This window comes from Aegilops tauschii, chromosome 5 (genome assembly GCF_002575655.3).
Source record: "Aegilops tauschii subsp. strangulata cultivar AL8/78 chromosome 5, Aet v6.0, whole genome shotgun sequence".
Lineage (NCBI taxonomy): Eukaryota > Viridiplantae > Streptophyta > Magnoliopsida > Poales > Poaceae > Aegilops > Aegilops tauschii.
In genome coordinates this window covers 280,704,560-280,727,328 of record NC_053039.3, presented here as the reverse complement: position 1 = coordinate 280,727,328, position 22,769 = coordinate 280,704,560, and the positions used below count along the sequence as shown (strand labels likewise).

Here is a 22,769-nt window from a genome sequence, read left to right as displayed (position 1 = left end):
GCCAATTCAACATATTTATTTCTCAGTTCAGATGCTAAACACTAAAGAATTGACGGTTTGCTATTCCCTGGTTTGCGTGAAAACCCTAATCGCATTAGTCTGTTCTTGCGGGAAGGAGCGGCAACACATGAGGCCAACCCGGGGATGGCGCAACGGTCAAGGCATCCTCGTCGGGGCCTCCTTAGGAGTGAGCCGCCGCCGCCACGGATTGCAAACAGAGGCGAGCTAGAGGTTAGACATGTGCATATGGGGGCCTTTTAGCTTCGATCACCGCTCGGATTGTATGGAGCCTGAGCCGGCTTGGACGGGAACTCTCCGGAGACGAGGCGAAGGGTGGGCTGGGGAGGGGGAGAAATCTTTGTCCCATGAGAGAGGAGAGGATGAATATGAAGAGCGCGGGAAGAAAAACGGTCGGAGGAAGAAGACGATGATCTCGCCGCTCGTTTTAGATTCAATGGCCCCAAGCCGTCCGTTTCAAATCGACTGGTTTGCGTTTTTTTCCATATTTGAATGTTTAAGCCGGATACCATGCACTTTGATAGACCCCAATGCAAGTATAAAATCTGTCTAGAAATACTATTATTGTATCGGGATTCATATTCTTCTTACATCTAACTCGAAGCCTAATTGGAACACTGACGGAGAAGAAAAGAAGACCGCAGAGACCCCGTGGTATGATGGCGAGAAGACCAGCAAACGGGCAATGCACACTGGCACTGGCAACAACGGGAGACAGCAGCGCAGGCGCAGCAGCCAGCAGAGCGGAGGAGGGTTGCCGCGGAGAAAAGAAATCGGGAAATCCCCATCCAGCTCCGCGGTGAGAGAGATAGAGAGAGGCGCGGAGGCGATGCTAGCTCCCGCGCTGAGCCCCCCCAAAAGATTTGGCGACGCGTCGCCCACCCCAAACGGGAACCTCCCCCCCTCACTGAACCCCCCTGCAATCCCCAAATCCCCGAAAGCCCTAGGGCGTGCAGCGCTGGAGGAGCGGCACCCGAAACCCTACCCGCCGGCCATGGTGATCGCCGTGGAGGGGAGCTTCGTGCACCAGGACGAGGGGGAGGACGGGGACCACCCCATGCGCTACCTCCCCCTCGGCCGCGTCTACTCCTCCACCGCCCCCTGCCCGCCCCCCAAGAAGCCCCGCAGCTCCGCCTCCGCCGCCGCGGGCGGCAAGCCGCCCGTGATCGTCTACTACCGCCGTCGCCGCAAGAAGCCGCGGCTCGAGGAGCCACGGCCGTCCTCGCCCGCCACTGCGCCGCGGCAGCCGGAGGAGGAGGAGGAGGAGGAGGAGGAGGAGGAGGCGCTGGGCAGGGGCTCGCGGCGGAAGCGCCCGCTCAAGCACGAGCTGCTCAGCCTGGGGTCCGCCCCGCCTGCATTGGGCGCGGATAGAGACGGGGAGGAGCTGCTGGGGCGACGGCAGCCGAGGCGCAGAGGGGGAGTGCAGAAGGAGAGCACTTCGGCGCCCCGGAGGCGACGGCGCCGCAGCAGCCAGCTGGAGGCCGCCTCTCCATCTGAGAAGAGATGGGTAGAGTAAGTTGGATCTGTGCTTGCTTCGCAATGAAACTCTCCTCACGGCTTCAGCAACAAGGAACGGCCAACTAGAATACTTGTTCTCTGTGTAATTTTGACGCTGGCTTTGTCGCAGGTTGGAAATTCAGGGTGCCGATCCGCAGGCGTTTGTCGGTTTAGTGTGCAAGGTAAGTTCTTGACGACGTCTGTTGTGAGCATGTGGTTGTTTCATCACTATATGGAATGCAGCCAAACTGGGGCCTGAATTTTGATGGTGAATGCAGGTTTTCTGGCCCCTAGATGATGATTGGTACAAGGGTTCCATCACGGCCTACACGGAACTAACCAAGAAGCATTCTGTATGCTTTCTACATCCCTGGTTCTTATTTTTCTTATTCATGAAAATTTGCTGTGCCTCAGTGGATTATCCACAGTTGAATTTGATAATCTTTTCTGCATTTTCCTTACTAAAAGGCTCGTTATGTACCACTCTGTTTTCCATGTAATGTCTGCACTATGAAGAGTGCCATGTGAAATGTTGTGTAGTTGATATCTAAAGCTAAACGAATTGCAGGTGAAGTATGATGATGGTGAAGCAGAAGACCTTACCCTAGCTAATGAAAGGATACAGTTTTCCATTTCATCCGAGGAAATGAAGAGCCTGAACCTGAAATTTGGAACATCTAACCTGGATAAGAAGGGATACGATGAGCTGCTTGCACTTGCTGTCAGCTTTCATGACTACCAAGGTCTTGATCCAGATGATCTAGTGTGGGCTAAAATAACAGGTACTCCTATGTCTTTTTCTTATGAGTGCCGATGCTTCCAGCTGTTAACTGCGATTAGATGCCAACGGTCCTTTCTGTTTATTCTGTCAGTCATCACAAGTTTTATTCCATTGTTTGTAGTCATTATCCAGATTACTTTGAACTTTTACCATGTGATACTTTATTTATTATAGTGTTTATTATAGTTTTGCATCAACTTACAACTTTATTTGATTTCTCGTGCACATCACATGTGTTAGATGGTTAACTGTCTCTTTTGCAGAAAATGCTTTCTAATGTTAAGCCCAGTATTGATTTATTATTTAACATTTTCATTATTCATCTCCTCAATTACCTGTCATACTTGTTATTTGATAATTGAGTGCTATTTTCCTCCGCATTCCTACATTCCTAAAGTAAACAAGTGACATGGATTTCCCTTTCTGTTCAATTGTTTCATTCAGTTATGTGGTTGATTTGCCATCTTTCAGTGCTCCCTTTTACGTGTAGGCTCTCACTTTTCTCAGTGACTTGAAATTTGTTCTCATGTAATGAGCCTAGTGTGCCTCAACAGGTCATGCAATGTGGCCAGCTGTTATAGTGGACGAGTCAAATGTTCATGCTAGCCGGGCCCTCAAGCCAATTCGGTTAGATCAATCAATACTTGTTCAATTCTTTGGCACCCATGATTTTGCAAGGTTTGGTTCTGTGAAAAGATTATAGCATATTTTTTCTTTTTCTTTCAAAGCAGTACACTAAAGTTGTGTTTCTACCTCAGGATTAAGTTGAAGCAGGCGGTGCCCTTTCTGAATGGCCTTCTTTCTTCCTTGCATCTCAAATGCAAGCAAGCACGCTTCTCCCGAGGCTTAGAAGAAGCCAAGGAGTATGAGTCCAGAACCTCTTATATATTTTTAAGCAATAATTGTTTTTTTTTTCCTGAATACACATCATAGACTTGAAAGATTTTCTGTTATCTTTCATGATGCCCTATTGGTATGATACTGAAAAATATCGATTGTGTAGGTTTCTCCTCACCCAACAGCTTCCAGAAAATATGTTGCAACTTCGGAAATCCATTGAAAATGATGGTTCTGATGTTAATGGCCAAGATGACGCGATAGGCTCTTGTGATAATTTATCAGAAGAAAGAGCAGAAGAAAATGGAGAGGATGCTGAAATGACTCAAATAGAACTAGGGAATCTTCGTGTGAGCAACCTAGGTATGTTCGAGCAAATAGTACAGTAGCTCCCCACTCCCCCCCCCCCCCCCCCCCCCCCCCCGGCGCGCGCGTGCGTAAATAGAGTAACCAGCTAAGTTTAAAGATGCAAAAAATGCTCTGGAAGCATGTCCATCCTACCCATTTCAAGGATGCCCTGTTTCTCACTTGAATCTTGGACTGCCTTTTTGAGCTACGATGCTGCCGCTTTATGCAAGTTTTCCTTGGTGGGAGACACAAGCAGACTTGGCACTTCTGGATAGCACTGTTTTTGAGTCGAGCGACTAGTCGCCGACTAATTGACGAGTCGCAACTGGCAGGTCGGCTCAACATGTCGACTCGACTAGTTGGATGAGTCGATCGACTAGTCGTGGTTTTTGAGTCGAACGACTCATTTTTTATTAGACTATTAATAAGTATATATATATACTATGGTAATTTTATTGATGTCCAGGTATACATATACTATGGTAAGTTTATTGTACCTATTGCCTAACTCATGTCGACTGTCGCACGTCGACTCATCGACCATGAGTCTTGACTAGTCACGACTAGTCAAGAGTTGCTACCCCAGAACGACTCGTCGACTCAAAAACCTTGCTGGATAGTGGAATTATATCTGTTCCAGAGATATGGACATATGTTATATGTTCAAGGATGATGCAGTTCAGATTGCACTAGCACCAATAATCCAAAACACTGATCTGTTTTAGTTTGTTCTTCCTACCCATAACCCTTCAAAAGAAATAATTGATTTCCATTTACTCCCTCCATCCCAATTTATGTTGTGTCTTCATATTTTGTCATTTAACTTTATGTGCCATAAAAGTTATACCATTGAAACTCCATTTTGATTGTGTTTAATGTAGGCATAGAAGGTTTCCATCAGAGAAATCATTCTGAACATTACTTAAGATGACACTCTATTGCCTTCGAGCATATATGGAGCTCTTATTTGTCATATACATCTTCTGTTTATGCTGTTGTATATCTTCTGCTGACCCCTTTTCTTGGTGCTGACTGAGCTCTGCATGTTTATGTTTATATGCGTCTGCATTTCCTCCTTTGTTCGTTCTTCTGAGTATATAACAAACCTGATTGTTTGAGTTTATTTCCAGGCAGGATAGTATCTGATTCAGACCATTTCCATAACAAAATGCACATATGGCCTGAAGGGTATACTGCTTTCAGGAAGTTCGCATCAGTAAAAGGTATTTGTTCAGCTCCAGACTGTCATCAAGCTTGCATGAAATTTGGTGTTCCATTTTGGAACAGTTTACTCTCATGAGAGTATGTTTTATGAGTACATTGTAATACTTTCACAGATCCACACCTAGTAACATCTTACAAAATGGAAGTACTGAGGAATTCAGATATAAAAGCACGACCGTTGTTTAGGGTGATCTCTGAAGATGGATTGCAGGTAAGCAGATTGAAATTTTTGTACTAGTACCGATCCTGTTAATGTTGGTACTCCATTTTGCTGAATCTTTAGTGTTAAGCATAAGCGTAAAGCATATCATGATGTTGTGTTGCATTGCCATGTATGGAAGGGATATCCTAAGGACCAATGCAGATGATAGTTTCTTAGCAATATCAACAATGAATATTGCTGTCTGCGTCACTTGCTAAAATTTAGTTTACTATTATGAAGAAATTCACATATATAAGCTAGTGTCCTCGTCTCATTGTGCATGTTGCATGATGCTGTGATGGAATGTTTGCTTTACTATACTTGTAGATGATGCTCTAATAATACGTCTATCAAGCTCGCTTAGGTGGCATTGTGACTAAATGTACCTTGAACTGCAGTGAATAGCTGCCTTCATATATTCCTGGCTGTGTTGCATCACCTTCTCATTAGATTATTTCGGTATTTCCTACTTCCGTGGCTAAGTTTCTGCAGCAGATTATAAAATAAGTTAAGTGCAACACAATGCAGTAACCACAAACTGAGTCTCTTCTCAAATCAGCCAATTTATTTACTGCTCTGAATGATCACTGCACAGTTCATTAAAAAGAGCGTATTTTAGGATTATCAGCGAAACCCTCTTGATATACCTTGGATAGCAGCATTTTGACAAATTCAGCAGTTCGAAATCTGTACATTTACTAACATGATGCCTTTTGTTGACCAGATTGATGGCTCTACGCCTAATGCATGCTGGAAGGAGATATACTGCAGGATAAAACAAAAACAGTGCAATGTTGCCTCGGAACTGGAAGGAAATGTTTGTCAGAGATCTGGTTCAGACATGTTTGGCTTTTCAAACCCACAAATTAGGCAGCTTATTCAGGTTTTTAAACAAATAGCTTTCATGGTTTTCACGCTTCATTTTATCAGTATTACTTTTGTTAGGCAATGCATTGGTGCTAGACAATTAATTCATCTTTAAGAAAGGTCTTTTGTTTCTTTTATAAATGCACATTTGTTTTGATAATCATTTCTGTAAGTCTAAGTTTTGTCTATGGCCTTTTGTTATTTGTATTTCAGCTCAGTATTATTGGTTATTTGATTTATACCCACCCATGTATCTGGTACTGGACTTTTGTGGATTGAAAGTTTTGTTGTCTCTGTGAATATGTGATTGGCTGATGCCATACACTTCAGCCGTCAACCTAGTATTTCAAGTTAGTCAACACTCTATTTTACTTAGTTTGGCGATGCTTCCCATTGCTTCAGATAGCCCTTTTGTTGGATGAGGAGACATTACCATTTATTGCAAATTCATATTTTGTTCATTCATACTAGTATTACATTATGATCAGGAAAGAGCCAATGCGTTCTTTAATGTCTGAGTTCTTCCTCATGGACAAAAAGGAGAATATATTTTTTGTTTATCTTGTTCACCCCGAGGTTGGGATTGAATAAATCATTTATGTTGGTGAATCTACTTTTATGCTTTGATACTACCGTGCTCGCCTTACCAGCATTTCCTTTCATTTTCCACAAAAAAAGAGTTGTCTTTGGTGAAAACATTGATGCACATATTGTAGATGCGTGTTTACAAGTTTCATTGAAAAATGGAAATCATTGTTGCCATGTAGTGATGTCCTTCTCTGTCAGGGCTTTTGCCTTCTTCTTTGTATTGACTTCATATTAGTATGCTTTAGATAATGCATACCATTCTTTATCTTTGTTAACTTCAAAGTTACTTGTGTATTTGTTAGGAGTTGCCAAATGCAAGGTCGTGTTTGAAGTATTTTGAAAATGGTGGGGATACCCTCCGTGGTTACAGAGCTGTTCATGTTAATTGGAAAGATCTAGACTTTTGCAGTGTATGTGATATGGATGAGGTAAATGATCCAAATCCTGTTCTCATGCTTATTCAAAATGCAAGTAATCAAACTGAAAAGTTACTTAAATTCTCTTTTGCCTTCCAGGAGTATGAAGACAATTTGTTCTTGCAATGTGACAAGTGCCGTATGATGGTATGCACTTACAGGATCATTCAACTCCATGAATATTGTCAAATATAAGTATTAACAAATCCTGACAGCCTTAACGTGATTCAGGTTCATGCTCGGTGCTATGGCGAACTAGAACCATTGAATGGAGTACTTTGGTTGTGCAACCTGTGCCGACCTGGGGCACCTCGCGTGTCCCCACGATGCTGCCTATGTCCTGTCACAGGTATACAATTGTGTTGTACTTATTGCAAAGCGAGGCTATGTACTTATAAGATGCAATCTCTGTTTGTAGGGGGTGCAATGAAACCTACAACAGATGGCCGTTGGGCTCATCTAGCATGTGCAATATGGATTCCTGGTATAATAACTTAACCACTATATTTTTTCTTAGTGGTATCATATCATGACATACTTTAGTTTTCTTAATCTTAAATTGGTTGCAGAAACTTGCTTAAAAGATGTAAAGAGAATGGAACCCATTGATGGATTGAGCAAAATCAACAAGGTTTTCACCCCTTTCTCTCTTGATTTCGGTGACAGTTTTTGGAGCATTTTTGTAGAAACATTTTCAGTTTTAAGTTATCTCCAGGACCGCTGGAAACTTCTATGCAGCATCTGTACAGTTGCTTATGGAGCTTGCATACAGGTACTTCAGGAACTGTTTAAGCTTATGTTGTGACACCTATAATATATTATGACCCTTCTCCATGCATCAATGTAGTGCTCACATCCTACTTGTCGAGTTGCATATCACCCGCTCTGTGCACGTGCTGCTGATCTATGTGTTGAGGTAAATTACTTCTATGTAAGTGACCCTACTTTCTTGGGGACTAATTTTATACCTTAATTAGTATTATGTTAATTTTAGCTTGAAGATGATGATAAAATCCATCTCATGTTACTTGAGGAGGATGAGGACCCATGTATTCGTCTACTCTCGTATTGCAAGAAGCACAGACAACCATCTACTGAACGTCCATCTCTTGAAAGTAATCTTGGTAACCCTGCTCAGTTAGTTCAGACAGACGCGGCTTCATCATCTGGTTGTGCAAGGACTGGTAATAGCAATGTTTATTTGACTAGCATCTTTCCAAAAGTTCTGCACATATTCATTTTGGTTGTGTATTAAGATAGTCACTTTTAACCATCCTCACAAAAGAAACACCTTAAACAATATGCCCTGTTGAATTTTGCTCTCCTGTTCAGCTTTTTTTATATAGATTTGTCGGCTTGTCGCTCAGATATTATTATTATTGTTTTGGTTTGAAAGTGAATCTTGAAGTCTTATGGGGGCTGCCTAGTTCTTGAAAAGGCTATATTTGTTTATTAGTAGACGATCTCCTATCCTTATGATTACCTATCTATTCTGTTCTCGCTCCTTGGTGACATCTCTGTTTACTCATTCCTTTGTTCAGAGCCCTATAATTTTCACCGGAGAAGAGGCCAACAACAACCTCAAGTTACAGCTACTGCTTCTGTAAAGCGTTTGTATGTGGAGAACATGCCTTATATTGTTAGTGGCTACTGCCAAAATAAAGTAGGCTGTGATACTAGCTGTGAACCAATTCAATCAGTCGCCTTGTTGGATGCTGCATCACAAGAAGCTTCTGTCAATGTGTCTTCTATGGCTGAAAAATATAAAAGCATGAAGGCCACATTCAGGAAGAGACTAGCTTTTGGTGAGTTTTACTAATCTTCGAACCAATGGCATCTCCATAGCATGATTTCTGAAGATGATTAGTTTCTTTTTTATTATCTTGTTGAAGAAAAAAAGTGTGTTTTGAAAATTTAAGACAGTATTGTTTTGTGGTCTTATTTATTTGCAAAGCATTTTTTTTGCTTTAACTTGAATACACATACTGTATCATATAAGTATTTATCAACTGATGCTTCATCATTTATGCTGTTCTGTTAACTCTTTTGTGGATGCTAGATGAATCATTTTCTGCAATAATAGTCAAATCTATAGGAAGTGTATACGATCTTGGTATAAATCTGTCCAGTGAAAACATGTGCATATATTAGCATGAGCTCTATAAAGAGACATGCCAGTGGGTGGATTATAACTGAAGCTTAGTATTAGTTTGGTATTCTGATTTATGCTTTCTATGAATTGTGTTTTATGTTATGATTTTTCTTGGCAGGAAAATCAAGAATTCATGGGTTTGGTGTTTTTGCAAAGGTTGCACACAAGGCAGGAGACATGGTATGTTTCTGTAACTTCCCCTTATAGATTGTGGTCGCTTCTGGAAAGGAGATGGGTTTCTTTTAGGGAAGATTTTGTAACTGCCTGATAGCACTGCAAACAGTAAAATATGTCGGTTATTTGAAGATGACTGTGATGCTATTTGTGCTAATGTTCTGAAATTCTCTATTTTGTATCTACTTGTTCAGATGATCGAATACATAGGGGAGCTTGTTAGGCCACCGATATCAGACCTTAGAGAGCGGCGTATATACAATTCTTTGGTGGTAAGTTCTGTTTGGAATTTACATCTTTTGGGTGTTCAGAATTGTTGATACGTCAATATGCACAACAAAATTTTGCAGCTTTTAATATGGTAGCTTGTACAATGATCTTATATTGAATGGGTGTCAGCTATTATTACATGAGCATGGGTGTGGAGACCTTCCCACACGTCCTCTGACCCTGTGTGCTCTGACCATTATCCATGACGCCACTAGCATCCATGTCATGCCCCTTTCCCTCTTGCTGCTTCCCGCTCTGCCTCTCCTTCGTCTAGCGATGGTTTTGTTGCTGGCCAGCGGCAGTGGAGACAAGAATGAACACAGAACCCATTCCTACCTTTAGGTTGTTGAATAGTAACTTTCAACCCCACAAAAGTAAGCATTTAAGTGGAGCACTTCCAGTTTTCAACTGGTACCAACTGTCCATTCTCATATATTCATGACATCTGGAATTAACAGACCTTCAACTGATAAAACCAACTGTCGATTTTAACAAATATATGAAATTCAACCCCCTCCAAACTCACAATTGACACTCCCTCCGTCCCTATTTACATGTCGCCCTCGTTGTTTGTGATAAAATTCCAACCATTAATTTCACCGACAATATATTAATTATATGTAATCAAAATGTACAAACTGCATTTTAATACGTACAAATTAAATGGTGCACGTGTTGTGACACAACCCACATTTTTTGGTCAAAGTTGAACCTCGAATAACGTGTGCGCCATGTAAATAGCGACAGATGGAGTAGCTTTTAAATCGAAGTATTGTGAAAAGAATTTGAGGGACGCAAATGTCAGGAGAGAACCATGTACCCGATTTGGTTAAACAAAGAAAATGAAAGGGATTGAATGAAGGGCCATTAGAGGACTAAAAATTCCGACAGTACTGTACATAAATTAGAAGATTATAGACCATACATATATTTTCTCACTGCCAGTCATAAATGGACATCTCTTGTATCTAATAGCTTCTGCTCGCATGCTTGTCACTATTACACTAATCAATGTATGTTAGAATTAACTTTATATTTGGTACACATGGTCCAGCTTGGTACCCACTGTCTCAAAACGTTAGCTCAGTATACATGCCTCCATGATACTGGTAGAAAACACCTGTTATCTAACTATGCTCTACCTGGATATTAATTACAATCTGTTAACTACTCAAAGTAACTCTATGCAGGGTGCTGGGACATACATGTTCAGGATAGATGATGAGCGTGTTATTGACGCTACACGAGCAGGAAGCATAGCCCATTTGATCAATCACTCATGCGAGGTAAGAAAAATCTTGGTCTACTATGCATGTGCTTTCCACTTTGTTAGCAGCTCAGATCCCTTCATATCTTTTATGTGCCGAGGAGTATGGATTATATCCTCATTAATTGTTGTATAACCTTGGCATGGTATTTCTTCGAATTCTGGGCCACTACCTACTGTACATATGGGTAGTTGGACAACGGGGTATATTTTGAGGAAATTCATGTTGAACATTACCTGTGCCTATTCTGGCCATATTTTTTTTCACCAAAATAAGAAATCAGCATGAAAAAGGAATATAGTACAATTGGCATGAGGATGTCTCTTTTGAAGCAAATAATTTTTCACAACGAGTTATGAAAAATTTATACTTGTTTGAAGATAAGGGAATAATCAGCTTTACCAATATACTTTGTATGTTGGCCTTATGTTGTGTCAGCTTATTAAAGATCAAATTATTTGTTCTAACAATTCAGAGGCACTACTATTAATGATGACATACTGATGTATTGTGTTACTGCATAGTGCATACATGAGTGATCCGGTTGATGGGAATGGTTTCGTCATATAGCTGCTGCCGGCATACTCTATAGTCTAATCTTTACCATTTTTAGTTTTTGATCTTATATTTGCTTTTATGGTATTTTGGTAGGCAATTTTCATGACATCTCTTCATCATTGCAGCCTAATTGTTATTCGCGTGTGATAAGTGTTCTTGGGGATGAGCATATCATCATTTTTGCAAAGCGGGACATAGACCCATGGGAAGAGTTGACCTATGATTATAGGTCAGATCTGAATATCATATTGCTTTTGGTCTCACGTTGTAGTTTTACCAATAATTTATATGCTTTATTCAGGTTTGTTTCGAATGAACAACGGCTTCCTTGTTATTGTGGATTTCCAAAATGCCGGGGAGTTGTTAATGATGTTGAAGCAGAGGTCCAATCAACCAAAATAAGAGTCACCAGGAGTGAATTATTTCAGCAGAAAGACTAATGGTCAGTCCTTCCTATGCAAGTGTTAGTGGGAAGTCGAACTACCGACAATATTTATCATTTTATCTATTTCTCCAATTCAATAATAAATGGCGGCACATTGCTTATGGTGTCTGATGCCCTATCGACGTTTCTTTGGGTGCAAGCTCTAATAGATACACATGATGTGGAGGAAGTCCTCCAAAAATTATGGAATTTACATGTTATGTGTATGACAATTACAACTCTTCAACACTAATTAAGGCCTGTATTGCAATGTTAAAGGGGGTTAGCAATTACTCCGTATTTGTCATAGGTCTCATGATCGATGCACAGGAGTTGCGTCCCCCACCACCAGGGTTGTATGAACAAGGATTGATGTTAATTATTTCTGAACATGGTTTAGTTTAGCGTATGAATATATAATGTTGAATGGTTTTTATTAGTGAGTTGGTTAAAATTTTCATAACACACTCTTGGCTTGTGTTGGTTCTCTAGATTGAATCAGTTAGGATTGGCTAAAAGCATCCATAAAGTTAGTGCATCTCAGCGCTAATACTATCCCCTCTGGTTACTGCTGCAAAGACTTGATCGGGCAGAAAATAATGGATGTCCCTGGACATGTACCATGTCTCAATAATTGTGAAGACTGGTGCAAAATCGAGCAGTTTGCTGCTTGACATCTGGATTGGTATATCATTATGTAAGCATGAGTCGGTCGCTTTGACTTAGCATGGGTTAGACCTATAGAATAGTGAATCGTTATCAGGAATGAGGTGGTTATCAGCTTGCTGTTAGGAGCCGGCTATACTGGTCATGGAAAATTTGATCAGCTTCAGCGCATATCCAAGGGGACTCCCCATAGCGGCCCCAATTGTTCGGACAGACAGTCCGGACACAACAACAACAAAGCTTTTAGTCTCAAACAAATTAGGGCAGGCTAGAGTTGAAACCCATAAGATCTTGTAACCTAGTCATGGTTCTGTCGTGGATAGCTAACTTCCACATCCCCCTATCCATGGCTAGTTCTTTGATGATATTCCAATCCTTTAGGTCTCTGTATGTCGAATCGCCGTCCTATAGAACCTGACTCTTAGGTTTTGTGGCACTCTTGTCACAGAGGACCCCAAAAGCTTGGTGCCACGCCATCCATTTGCTTTGGTTCGATGGATCACATCTGCATCAATATCAACATCTTTCTGCAACATGTACCCCAAACATCAAAAGGTGTCCTTCTAAGGTACCGCCTGCTCACCGAGGCTAACCTCCTCATGCCTAATAGTAATGATGAAACCACACCTCTTGTACTTGGTTTTAATCCTACTAAGCCTAAAACCTTTCGATTCCGAAGTCTGTCTCCACAACTAACTTTCTATTAACCCCTGTCCGACTAGCACCACATCATCTGCAAAGAGCATATGCCATGGAATATGTATATCCCTTGCGACCTCATCCATCACCAAAGCAAAAAGATAAGGGCAATTCCAACGCGGATCACCAAATAACCCCTAAATGTCTGGACCAGACATCCCATACATTTTTTGCCATCTAACATTGATCACCAAATTTGTCTGGGCATTCGAAATCTCACAAATCGGAACCAGACGTAGGGGAGGCATCCGGAGATCTGCCATGTAGGCCTCCGACAACGCGAGCCCATGTCAACAACCCTCGTTCCGCTCCGCCTAGAATTCTCACTCTGTTTTTCGCGCCGCATTCATACCAGTCAAAGAGGACGTAATCGGATGAGATGACGAGACATTTCGCTACATGCATTTATGTGTGTTGACCTGCCAGCCGTCTGGCATTCACATCAGCACGTTGTCCGAGAAGCCTACTTGGTTTGCTGCCCGTGTTGAAGCATAGCCGGTTCGTTTGCCCCGGTATTTAAGCTGGCTGACCGCAAACGCAAACCTTACACCCCTGCCTCTCCTCCCCCAAATCCGTGGAACTCCAGCTCCGGCCACCGTGATGGGCAAGTCGGACGGCTCGAAGTGGTTCTCCGCGACCCCCCCCCTCCCCGGCCCTGGCGGGAGCTCCTGGTGTCGACGATCACGTTCTCTGGGCCCGTCAGCATCAACCGCTCCGTTGTAGGTGAAGCCGGAGCCCATCTCCTCAAACGTCGTGGAGTAGCAACAACCGCCCCTCTTTGCTGAGGCTGCCGCGACGGACGAGGAGTTGCGGTACGACTGTGGTCCGGTGCCGTCTTCCTTGCCGCTCTCGCTCAACAACGGTATCCAAATCAAACGCCGCATGAAGGGGCCGTAGTCCCCTGCGCAGCAAGGAGGTGGTGCCGCCGTCCCTGGCTGTTGGCAGTCCGAGAGCCAGTGGCGCCTGGTTGTCGCCGTGAAGGAGCTATCTTCCCCGCCTTGGCGACAGTCTGGCACCCGGTCGCCGTGAAGGAGGAGCCTCCCTATCCGGCGATCTCCAAAGCGTGCGACTGCCTTGCCTAATACCTCTGTGGTGGTGACGACGACTTGTCCTGCACAGTAATGTCGGCTTCCCGGGTGGCTTCCGAGGCGGGGTGCCGGGAGCGTCGTTCTGCTGTCGGAGGTCACGGCGCCTTGGGTCCCAGCGGACAAGTGCCTCCGGAGGCTTGGGCCATTGATCGGTCCAGGACCACCATGGAGACCTCCACTCGTCACTGCCGGATCAACGACCAGCTCCACAAAGAGGGGCTGGAGGAGTCCGAGCGCTTGGCCCGGTTCAAAGGCAATGGCAGGCGGTGCTAGATGGAGGCAGTGGAGCAGCTGCATCACGAGCGTGCTACGGCGGCCGATGAGGGCTGCCGCGACCATTGGCGGGCCTTCCGTCACTGGAAGGACGGCGATGGTGACGACGACAAGTTGTCGACGGCCTTGGAGGCCATGCCTTCCAGGTCATCGTCCGGCACCTCACTTAGTTTAGTTTAGGCTTAGTTAAAATTTTGTTCAATTTAGTTGGAACTTTGTTAAATTTTGTCCTTTTTGGTTGTAGTATATCAAAATTTAACAAATATCAACCTTCTTTGAAAAATCCGTTTGAAATGGGGCGGACATTTGGTGACTACGATTGGATGGCCTCCGCCCCCATCGCTGTTCGTGGACACGTCCGGATGTGCCTACGGACATTTGATGATGTCCGTTTTGCTGATCCGCGTTGGAGTTGCCCTAAGAGCTCAAAGCTGACCCTTGGTGCAGTCCTATTTTAAAATTGAAAAGTCATTGGTGTCATCATCACTTGTTTGAACACTTGTCACAACATTATCGCACATGTCTTGATGAGGGTAATGTACTTTGTTGGGACTTTGTGTTTGTCCAAGGCCCACCATATGACATTCTGTGGTCTCTTATTGTAGGCCTTCTCCAAGTCAATGAACACCATATGCAGGTCTTTTTTTGTGCCCCTTATCTTTCCATAAGTTGTCGTACCAAGAAAATAACTTTCATGGTCGACCTCCCAAGCATGAAACCAAACTGATTTTTGATCACGCTTGTCATTCTTCGTACGCGGTGCTCAGTGACTCTCCCATACTTCATTTTATGGCTGATCAACTTAATCCACGGTAATTAGTACAACTTTGAATATCCCCCTTATTCTTGAAGTTGGTACATTCTTTGGGCATCTTGTTCCTAAAAATGAGATTGAACAACTTAGTTAGCCACACTCCAAGGCATCTCCACACTTCAATTGGGATACAATCAGGGCTCATCACCTTGCTTGCTTTCTTCCTTTTTAAAGTCTCCTTGATCTCAGACGGATTGGTTGCACAAAATGTTGTTGGTATCATCAAAGGAGTCGTCCAGCTCAATGGCTGAGCTCTCATTCTCTCCTTTGAACAGTTTGTTGAAGTACTCTTGCCATCTGTTCTTGATCTCCTTGTCCTTAACCAGAAGTTGATTTTTCCATCCTTGATGCATTTGACTAGGTTGACATTCCCCATCTTCCTTGTAGTTGTCCCTTTCGCTTCCCTCATGTTTAAACGCTGAAAGAGGCCCGACCCATTGCTTCACTCACGGCTCGCTTTGTGGTCTCTTTGTCACCTTGTACTTCTATATGTTGTCTGCACTCCTATCCAGGTGTAGGCGAACATTCTTTCTTCTCCTTAATAGCCTTCTGGACATCATTGTTCCACCACTAGGTAACCTTTGCTTTGCTTCTACTTCCCCTCTTCACCTCAAACTCCTCTGAAGCCACCTTTCCAACTCAAGTTGCCATCTTCATCCACCTATTGTTTGCATGACCTCCTTCCTCCCAAGAGCCCTCCTTAATAACCCCCTCCTTGAACCCTTGAGCTTCCACCACTTCGTTCTAGCGACTTTGGTGCACTTATTCCGCCAGACAGATATCCGAAAGCGGAAGTCAGCCAGCACAAGCTTATGTCGTGGGACAACACTCTCTTTAGGTATCACCTTACAATCTAGGCAAAAACACGTCTGTCTTCTCTTCTCGAGAGGATGAAATCAATCTGGCTAGAGCGTTGACCACCACTACAAGTCACTAGATGGGATTCTCTCTTTCTAAAGAGGGTGTTAGCTATGATCATGTCATAGGCTAAAGTGAAGCTTAAGACATCCTATCCTTCTTGATTCCTGCTGCCATAACCAAAGCCCCATGCACCCCTTTGAAACCTGCGTTTGGTGTACCCACGTGGCCATTGAGGTCTCCTCCTATGAACCTGTGTTTGATGTACCCACGTGGCCATTGAGGTCTCCTCCTATGAAGGGCTTCTGGCCAATAGGTACACTCCTAACCATGTCTTCCAAGCCTACCTAGAACTCCCTCTTGGTGCTCACATCATGGCCTACTTGAGGGGCATACACGCTGATGACATCGAGAATCAAGTCCCCAACGACCAGCTTGACCAGGATAATTTGGTCCTCTTGCAGCTTAACAACCAGCTTGACGGTGGCACACTCCACTTCCTTCGCCTTCCATCCCTTCCATTTGGTTTCTTGGATGCATAGGATATCAGCACCTTCCTCACCGTTGTATCAACTAACTCCCGTAACTTACCCGCCAGGGACCCTCCGTTCGAGCTACCTAAGCGGATCCTACTTGGCTTGGCTAGCTTCCTTACCCTTCGCATTTGTCAAGTCAAATGCGAAGACCCTTGCTCATATTTCATTACACCTGGGCATCGATGTAGCGTGCCACTAAGGATGCGATGACCTTATCCTTGCCCACTTATCACTGTATCCATATCAACATACGACTCACCAAGGGGTGAGCCTGACCCTTGCCCATTTAAACACCACACCCGGGCAGTCCAAACAAAAAATACCGGTCCTACGGTCCTCCCCAAACCGGCCCCATTGTCCGTACAGTTCGGACCGTCCTAAACCCAGCTCAAATGTTGGTCAGATATGGGCTGTCTGGACATGTCCGCCATGTCAGACCCGACAAGCCGGCCCCACCCCAAACAGACCAAATCATTATCTTTAAATTTGAACTATGTACTCTGGATAATATTTATGTTTGAATTATGTATTTTTAAATTTGAACTGTTTATTTCTATGTTCAATCTAAACCTTTCTAGTATTCAACAAGTTTGTTTGAAAAAAAATGAGAAGGGCAAGAAAATGGGGCCAACAAATGGGGAGGGGTGAAATGGACCCCGCTGTTGTAGGGGCGGAAAATGGAGGAGCCCGATCCCTGCTGTCCGCAGACATATGGGGCTAAAATTTGCTACTTGCCCTTGGAGATGCTCAGCCGGATATTATCGGAAGTATTGGTATTCCACTGGAGTCAATGCTATGTGTAGCCCTACCAATCGAGGCGTCTAGCAAATATATTTTAACAAAATTGTTATTGTGATTACGTGATTGCAGCCATTCTGACACTTCAATTTTCGCAGAGTGAGTATCTGGAAATGCCCAAGGCTTGGATTTACCGAATTGAGGAACTGCGGTGCTGCCTGAGAACTGTGGTGCTGCCAGTGCTTGCTGTGATATTCTCAAATTGACCGGCTTTATGATTCTAGGAATGCTAACGATTCATTCTCACATTGTTTTAGATGGAATGCCAGTGTAGTGTATAGATACTCAGAAGTAGGTTGGGCAATCCAACATGCATGATTGCCTACCATAACTGAAATTGATGATCATGTAGGGCATCAAAATTCAAAAATATTCAGAGTTTACATGTAATTCGGCCATTCACTGTTTCCAGTGTGCCCTGCCATAGGCACAGCCCATTTGATGTTTAAGAAGTCATGATGTTAAGTGGTGACTGAAAGACTTTCTAATGCTAATTGTTATCAGTTGTAAACCATGTGCCTGGCTTCGTGTTTATTTTCTTTTGCTAACGTGCCTGTCGTAACGGACATGCTGTTACTGATTTGTTGGCTGCTGCTTGTTTTTGGTGTTTGAAGTCGCTTTTCAAGGTCTTGTCTTGTGTAACATTTGCCTAAAAAAGCACACCCCTAGGTGGCGGTAATACCAAATGATGGGCTGATGGCACATATATCATGAATTAACACAAATCAACGATGTTAACATGCATCACGACTAGCACACATGAGACTACCTGTAGTACAGTGGGAGTAACATAGTTGACACCTAAGAAAAAAGATGATGTGGCAGCTAATTAATGAGAGAGACAAATTGAGTAATATAGCTAGTTATTCACCATATGAGTAGCATCACACATATTAAAACAAGATGAGTTTATGACTTAATAAATGAAGTGTTGCATGAGACCACATGTATATTACTTCCCACTATAGAACATGTATCATGGCAACACAAGAGCATCAATCGTGCAGGTTCAGTTATGAAATTATTGTCCGAGTAATTGAGATGTACTCCCAACGTCCTAAAATGTAATACCATTTTTATATTTTGGAACCGAGGGAGTAACTATTCAGAAAGGAAGAGGCGCCTCATTGCTTCAACATTAAACATTGCTTGTGACTTGGCATTGATGGTCGCATGTTCCTTGATTTATTTTAGCCTTTGAACGATGTGCGTTCAGTGGGATATGTTCCGTCGCCTGCGAAGATGTTTTTGGCAACTTCGTCAATTTCAAAATTATATGCCAGCTCAGTCTTTCAAGGGTGTTTATAGAGATAGGGCATTGCGTTCATAGGGATGGGTATATGTGTATGTATTAGCGTTTGCGTCTATTGTGTTAAAAAAAATTGTCCGTGTGTTGGAATGAGGCATATATATTTCAGTGTTAAACACCAATCGAGTCAAGCATATTACCTTACACCCATCATATTGGAGTATAGGTAGAAGAAGGCAAGAAACATTTTAATTTAATTGAGGTTTTGGTAAAATTTGATTTGATTTCAATGCAGGACATAATATCGGCAATATTTAATTAAGTTTAACAATATTGGTAAGCTTTAATTAAGTTAATGCAGGACATGTGGTTTCCAGTAGGATAAGAAAAGAAAAATATCGATTCACTTTAGATTATTTCCAAGACAAGGGAGCATTATTTCTAAGACAAGGGAGCGTGAAGGAGAAAAACCCAAAGCAGAGGGCTGTAGAGAGGAAACCCCAGAGGCCCAATTGGCTTCCAACAGCCTTATTAAGAAAAGAAAAAGAAAAAGAAAAAAGATATTACCCACACAAACTTCCGTGCAAGATCAAGGACATAAGTGCAATACTTATGGCACATCTAGATGTGCTTTAGCAACACTGTATTAAGAACTCCGAAATTTCTTCCAAAAATTCTTTAATGCCAAAACTGGATTTTACAGTCCTAGGATTGTAAGCACACATTGTTCCCACATTCCGCTGTGCTTACAGTTTCACTCTTGCAATCGTCTTCCCCGTCTCCGAACTCATGCAGCCAATATCTTTTGACATAACCCTGTGGAAGGATTGAATGGCGTATATAGTCGGAGCACACGATCTTAGGTGTAGAATCGCTTTCAGGGCAGTGGCTCCACCGTACTACGACGTGGCAATGTACCTGCCATCTGCAGCCTACCTCCAATGGCAACTAGCTTCGTCTTGGTTGTGCCCTCCTATTCTTATTTGCTGGAACAGATAGGCTTGAGGGAGTCAACTTCCGAAGAGAAGCATGCAGCATCATGACTGCAAAACATAGCACACTGAGTTATACAAGAATAATCAGAAGAAACGGAAAGGAAGGAGAGAGGTAAAAGGGTTCATTCACCTGCATAACTCAACCCAATGGCATACACAAGAGCAAACTGCAGGTTGCATACATATAGTAGTACAGCAGTGGCTGTTCAGGAGCAAAACCGACGGATAGTTAGAGACGAGAGCATCAGAGTACAGGTAACACCATTCAAAATAAAAGAAAGCTTAAACAGGATAGCACCAAACCACAGGTATGGTATTCAAAACGAAAAGAACGATCAACATGACCCATGTGTCTTAAAATCATCTGTGCAGGTGGGATCAAGGTGTGAAAGAAAATTGGTAACCTGGCACTGTCCTAAGAATGTACTCCCTCTGTAAAGAAATATAAGAGTGTTTGGATCACTACTTGAATGATCTAAACACTCTTATATTTCTTTACGGAGGGAGTAGGCCTTAAGGTTTGTGTTTTACGCATCAAAAACCAGGTTGCTGCACTAGCGCCATTGCATCTGAGATTTCAAGTTATGCAATGAGCAACGAGCAACTCCCATCCATGTATGTACTGGGCACATGGATTAAACTCCACAGTTTGTACAAATATTTTCCAATTGATCAAGAAATGAATAATTGAAAAAATAAATGAGGAATTATTCTTAATGTGTACTGTGTGACAGCTCCTCATGATATAAATAGCGAATAAGAAACATGCTGCATGGGATAATCAGTAAATTACATAATAAATACTCCCTCCGTCCCAAAATAAGTGACTCAACTTTGTACTAGCTTTAGTACAAAGTTAGTACAAAGTTGAGTCACTTATTTTGGGACGGAGGGAGTATATATTATGACTAAGTTGAACAACTTTAACAAGTTATGTGTTTTGTCATATTATCTATAATTTCTTGAAGAAAATAGAACTTTGTGGCATTTTTCTTGCTCGAAGCATTTACAAAGTTGCTGAAAAATTAACGAAGCAAACACGTCAGAATCATCATAAAGAAAAAATAAGTCTTCCAACCTGTACGTTGCTCTGTTCAAGATATTCTTTCTACCCCACAAGAATATTAAGAAATGAATTCCATATATATTCACTACCAATCTTATCTATTTATACTAGAAAACAAAGGACCTATGCCTCTACACTGTCAGTAATGCTGCTGCAAATGAATTCCACCTAGCTCGTTTCATCATTGCACTAGCAATGTTTGCGCAGAAACTGCATTCGAAACCCAACACTCACCAATCTGGGCACAGTGCAGAAGAGCCTGCCCAATTCCGGGCGCTCGTGTGGCGAGCTCCCACCGGTTCCGGCAGTACCGCACAGCCTCCCACACGGCGAGGCTTGCCAGCAACCCCAGCAGCGACATAGGCATCCGGTACCTGCACACATGCCGCCACAGACAGCAGCAGCAGCAGCTGCTTTAATACTCCATCCGCACGCACGGACATGCAAAGACACTAAAGATAACGAAACGAAGGCAGGATGAAGGAACGAGGGCAGATAGCAGTGGCATATACAGGCAGCAGGCGAAGACGAGGATGGATAGCGCGGCATAGTTGCGGGCGTAGCGGCGGACGTTCTCCTGGACGCGGAGTCGGGCCTGGGTGGGGGTCGGGGGCCAGGAGTAGGAGGCGACGCCGGGGGCGCCGATGAAGGCGAGGGACCAGGAGGGGGTGGGCGCGGCGAGGTCGGCGGCGGAGAGGCACGCAAAGGGGTTGAGCGCGAGGAGAGAGGCTAGGGTGCGCGCGAAGGCGAGGAGGTCGGCGGCGGCGCCGGCCCCCGAGGAGGTGGATGCGGGGCTGGCGCGTGTTGGGGCGGCGGCGGCGGGTGCGGGGGCGGAGGAGTCGAGGAGGTCGAGGTAGCCGGAGTCGCGGAGCCAGCGGTCGAGAGCGGGGTCCGGTACGCTCAGCGAGAGGGGGTTGGGCTTGAACGACGACGACATGGCGCCGCTGGGCCGTACGATTAGGAGGACAGGGGTGGTGGCTGCTTTGCAGCGTGTTTCTCTTCTCTTCAACTTAAAGAAGATCAGGAGGAGCGACCGCGCGTGCGCCGTGGGATGGGGAACGGAAATATTTTTGGCACAATCTTAGAGCAGCCCAGTTAGGTAGAAAAATAATGAGGCATTGGTTTGATTTTTTCTCACCCAATGCCCTAAATTGAGGCTATCATTACAATGGCCTCATCTGTGTCATGTTTTCCCTCTCGTTAGAGTTTCTTTCCTCTCGACGCCGGCGGCGATTGTTGAGACCTGTTTTCCTCCTCCTCTGCTGGATCGGGGATCCGTTCTCCGGCCAATCTCGGGGTAGCCTCGTCTGCCCCCGGCCTGGCTTTCTGTCTCTACTCGCAGGGGCGTGAGGGTTTTTAATCTCCCGGACGGTATCCGACCCTGGAGATCGATCTATCTGCTTCGACAACCCATGGCGAACCATGGCGATCCAGTGGCTTCGGGATCAAAAGGAAAGGGCAAGCTAGAGGAGCTGACGAAAGAGCTGGCCCTGAAGGAAGACGACCTCGATGACGTCGTTTTTGAGGAAGATGACGCCCCGGCGGAGGAGGACCTCCGCTGGATGATCTTGGCTAGAGTTCACATGGACAAAGGGTGTAGTACCTACTGGTTCTTCCGCAACATGAGGGCAGCCTGGGACCTCGCTAGGCCGGTGAAAATCAAAACCCTAGAGGATAACCTCTTCCAAATGCAATTCAACTGCCTGGGTGATTGGGAGAGAGTTACCCAAGGGGGGCCGTGGCACTTCCGAGGAGACCCGGTCATCATTGCCCCATATGATGGATTCACAAAGCCAACAGAGATAGAGCTCTACAAATTTGAGATCTGGGTCCGCATCATCGATCTTCCTATCGGCTTCCATGGGAAAGTAAAGGCTCTTGCTGCCAAGATTGGCGAGTTTGTGGATCCAGAGCCATCTTCTTTTGACTTTGAAGCAAACTTCTACAAAGTTAGGGTTCGCCTTGATGTGAGAAACCCTCTCAAGAAAGCAATCTCGCTGATCCGTGGAGGAGAGAGGGTGATCTTCGCGGTAAAGTATGAGCGTCTACCTGACTGGTGCCAGGTCTGCGGCATGATGGGTCACGAGTTCAAGGAGCACAGGG

At 44.0% G+C, this 22,769-nt stretch overlaps 2 protein-coding genes across 6 annotated transcripts; one reads left to right on the top strand and one right to left on the bottom strand.

Moving 5' to 3' along the window:
• Window positions 1-712: 712 nt before the first annotated feature.
• Window positions 713-17,867, top strand: LOC109742266 (histone-lysine N-methyltransferase TRX1). Of its 5 annotated transcripts, none has more exons than XM_045228870.2 (25): window positions 713-1,530; window positions 1,646-1,697; window positions 1,794-1,868; window positions 2,084-2,297; window positions 2,851-2,974; window positions 3,055-3,159; window positions 3,300-3,496; window positions 4,612-4,704; window positions 4,819-4,916; window positions 5,632-5,790; window positions 6,665-6,790; window positions 6,878-6,925; window positions 7,010-7,127; window positions 7,197-7,262; window positions 7,348-7,409; window positions 7,494-7,550; window positions 7,626-7,694; window positions 7,815-7,962; window positions 8,320-8,583; window positions 9,049-9,110; window positions 9,299-9,376; window positions 10,565-10,660; window positions 11,326-11,429; window positions 11,502-11,642; window positions 17,455-17,867. In XM_045228870.2, exons 1-24 carry the CDS (start codon window positions 848-850, stop codon window positions 11,638-11,640), a joined length of 3,237 nt encoding a protein of 1,078 aa, XP_045084805.2. In that variant the 5' UTR covers window positions 713-847; the 3' UTR covers window positions 11,641-11,642; window positions 17,455-17,867. The 5 variants fall into 5 exon arrangements, with proteins under 5 accessions (XP_045084805.2, XP_040245834.2, XP_020156942.3 ...); XM_040389900.3 differs by having other exon boundaries at window positions 7,812-7,962; XM_020301353.4 differs by having other exon boundaries at window positions 7,773-7,962.
• A 1,364-nt stretch (window positions 17,868-19,231) lies between these two features.
• LOC109742263 (PRA1 family protein H) lies at window positions 19,232-21,667 on the bottom strand. Its single transcript, XM_020301349.4, has 4 exons — window positions 21,179-21,667; window positions 20,901-21,040; window positions 19,731-19,802; window positions 19,232-19,648 (listed from the first exon to the last, which is right to left on the bottom strand). Exons 1-4 carry the CDS (start codon window positions 21,601-21,603, stop codon window positions 19,554-19,556), a joined length of 732 nt encoding a protein of 243 aa, XP_020156938.1. The 5' UTR covers window positions 21,604-21,667; the 3' UTR covers window positions 19,232-19,553.
• Between the last annotated feature and the right edge of the window lie 1,102 nt (window positions 21,668-22,769).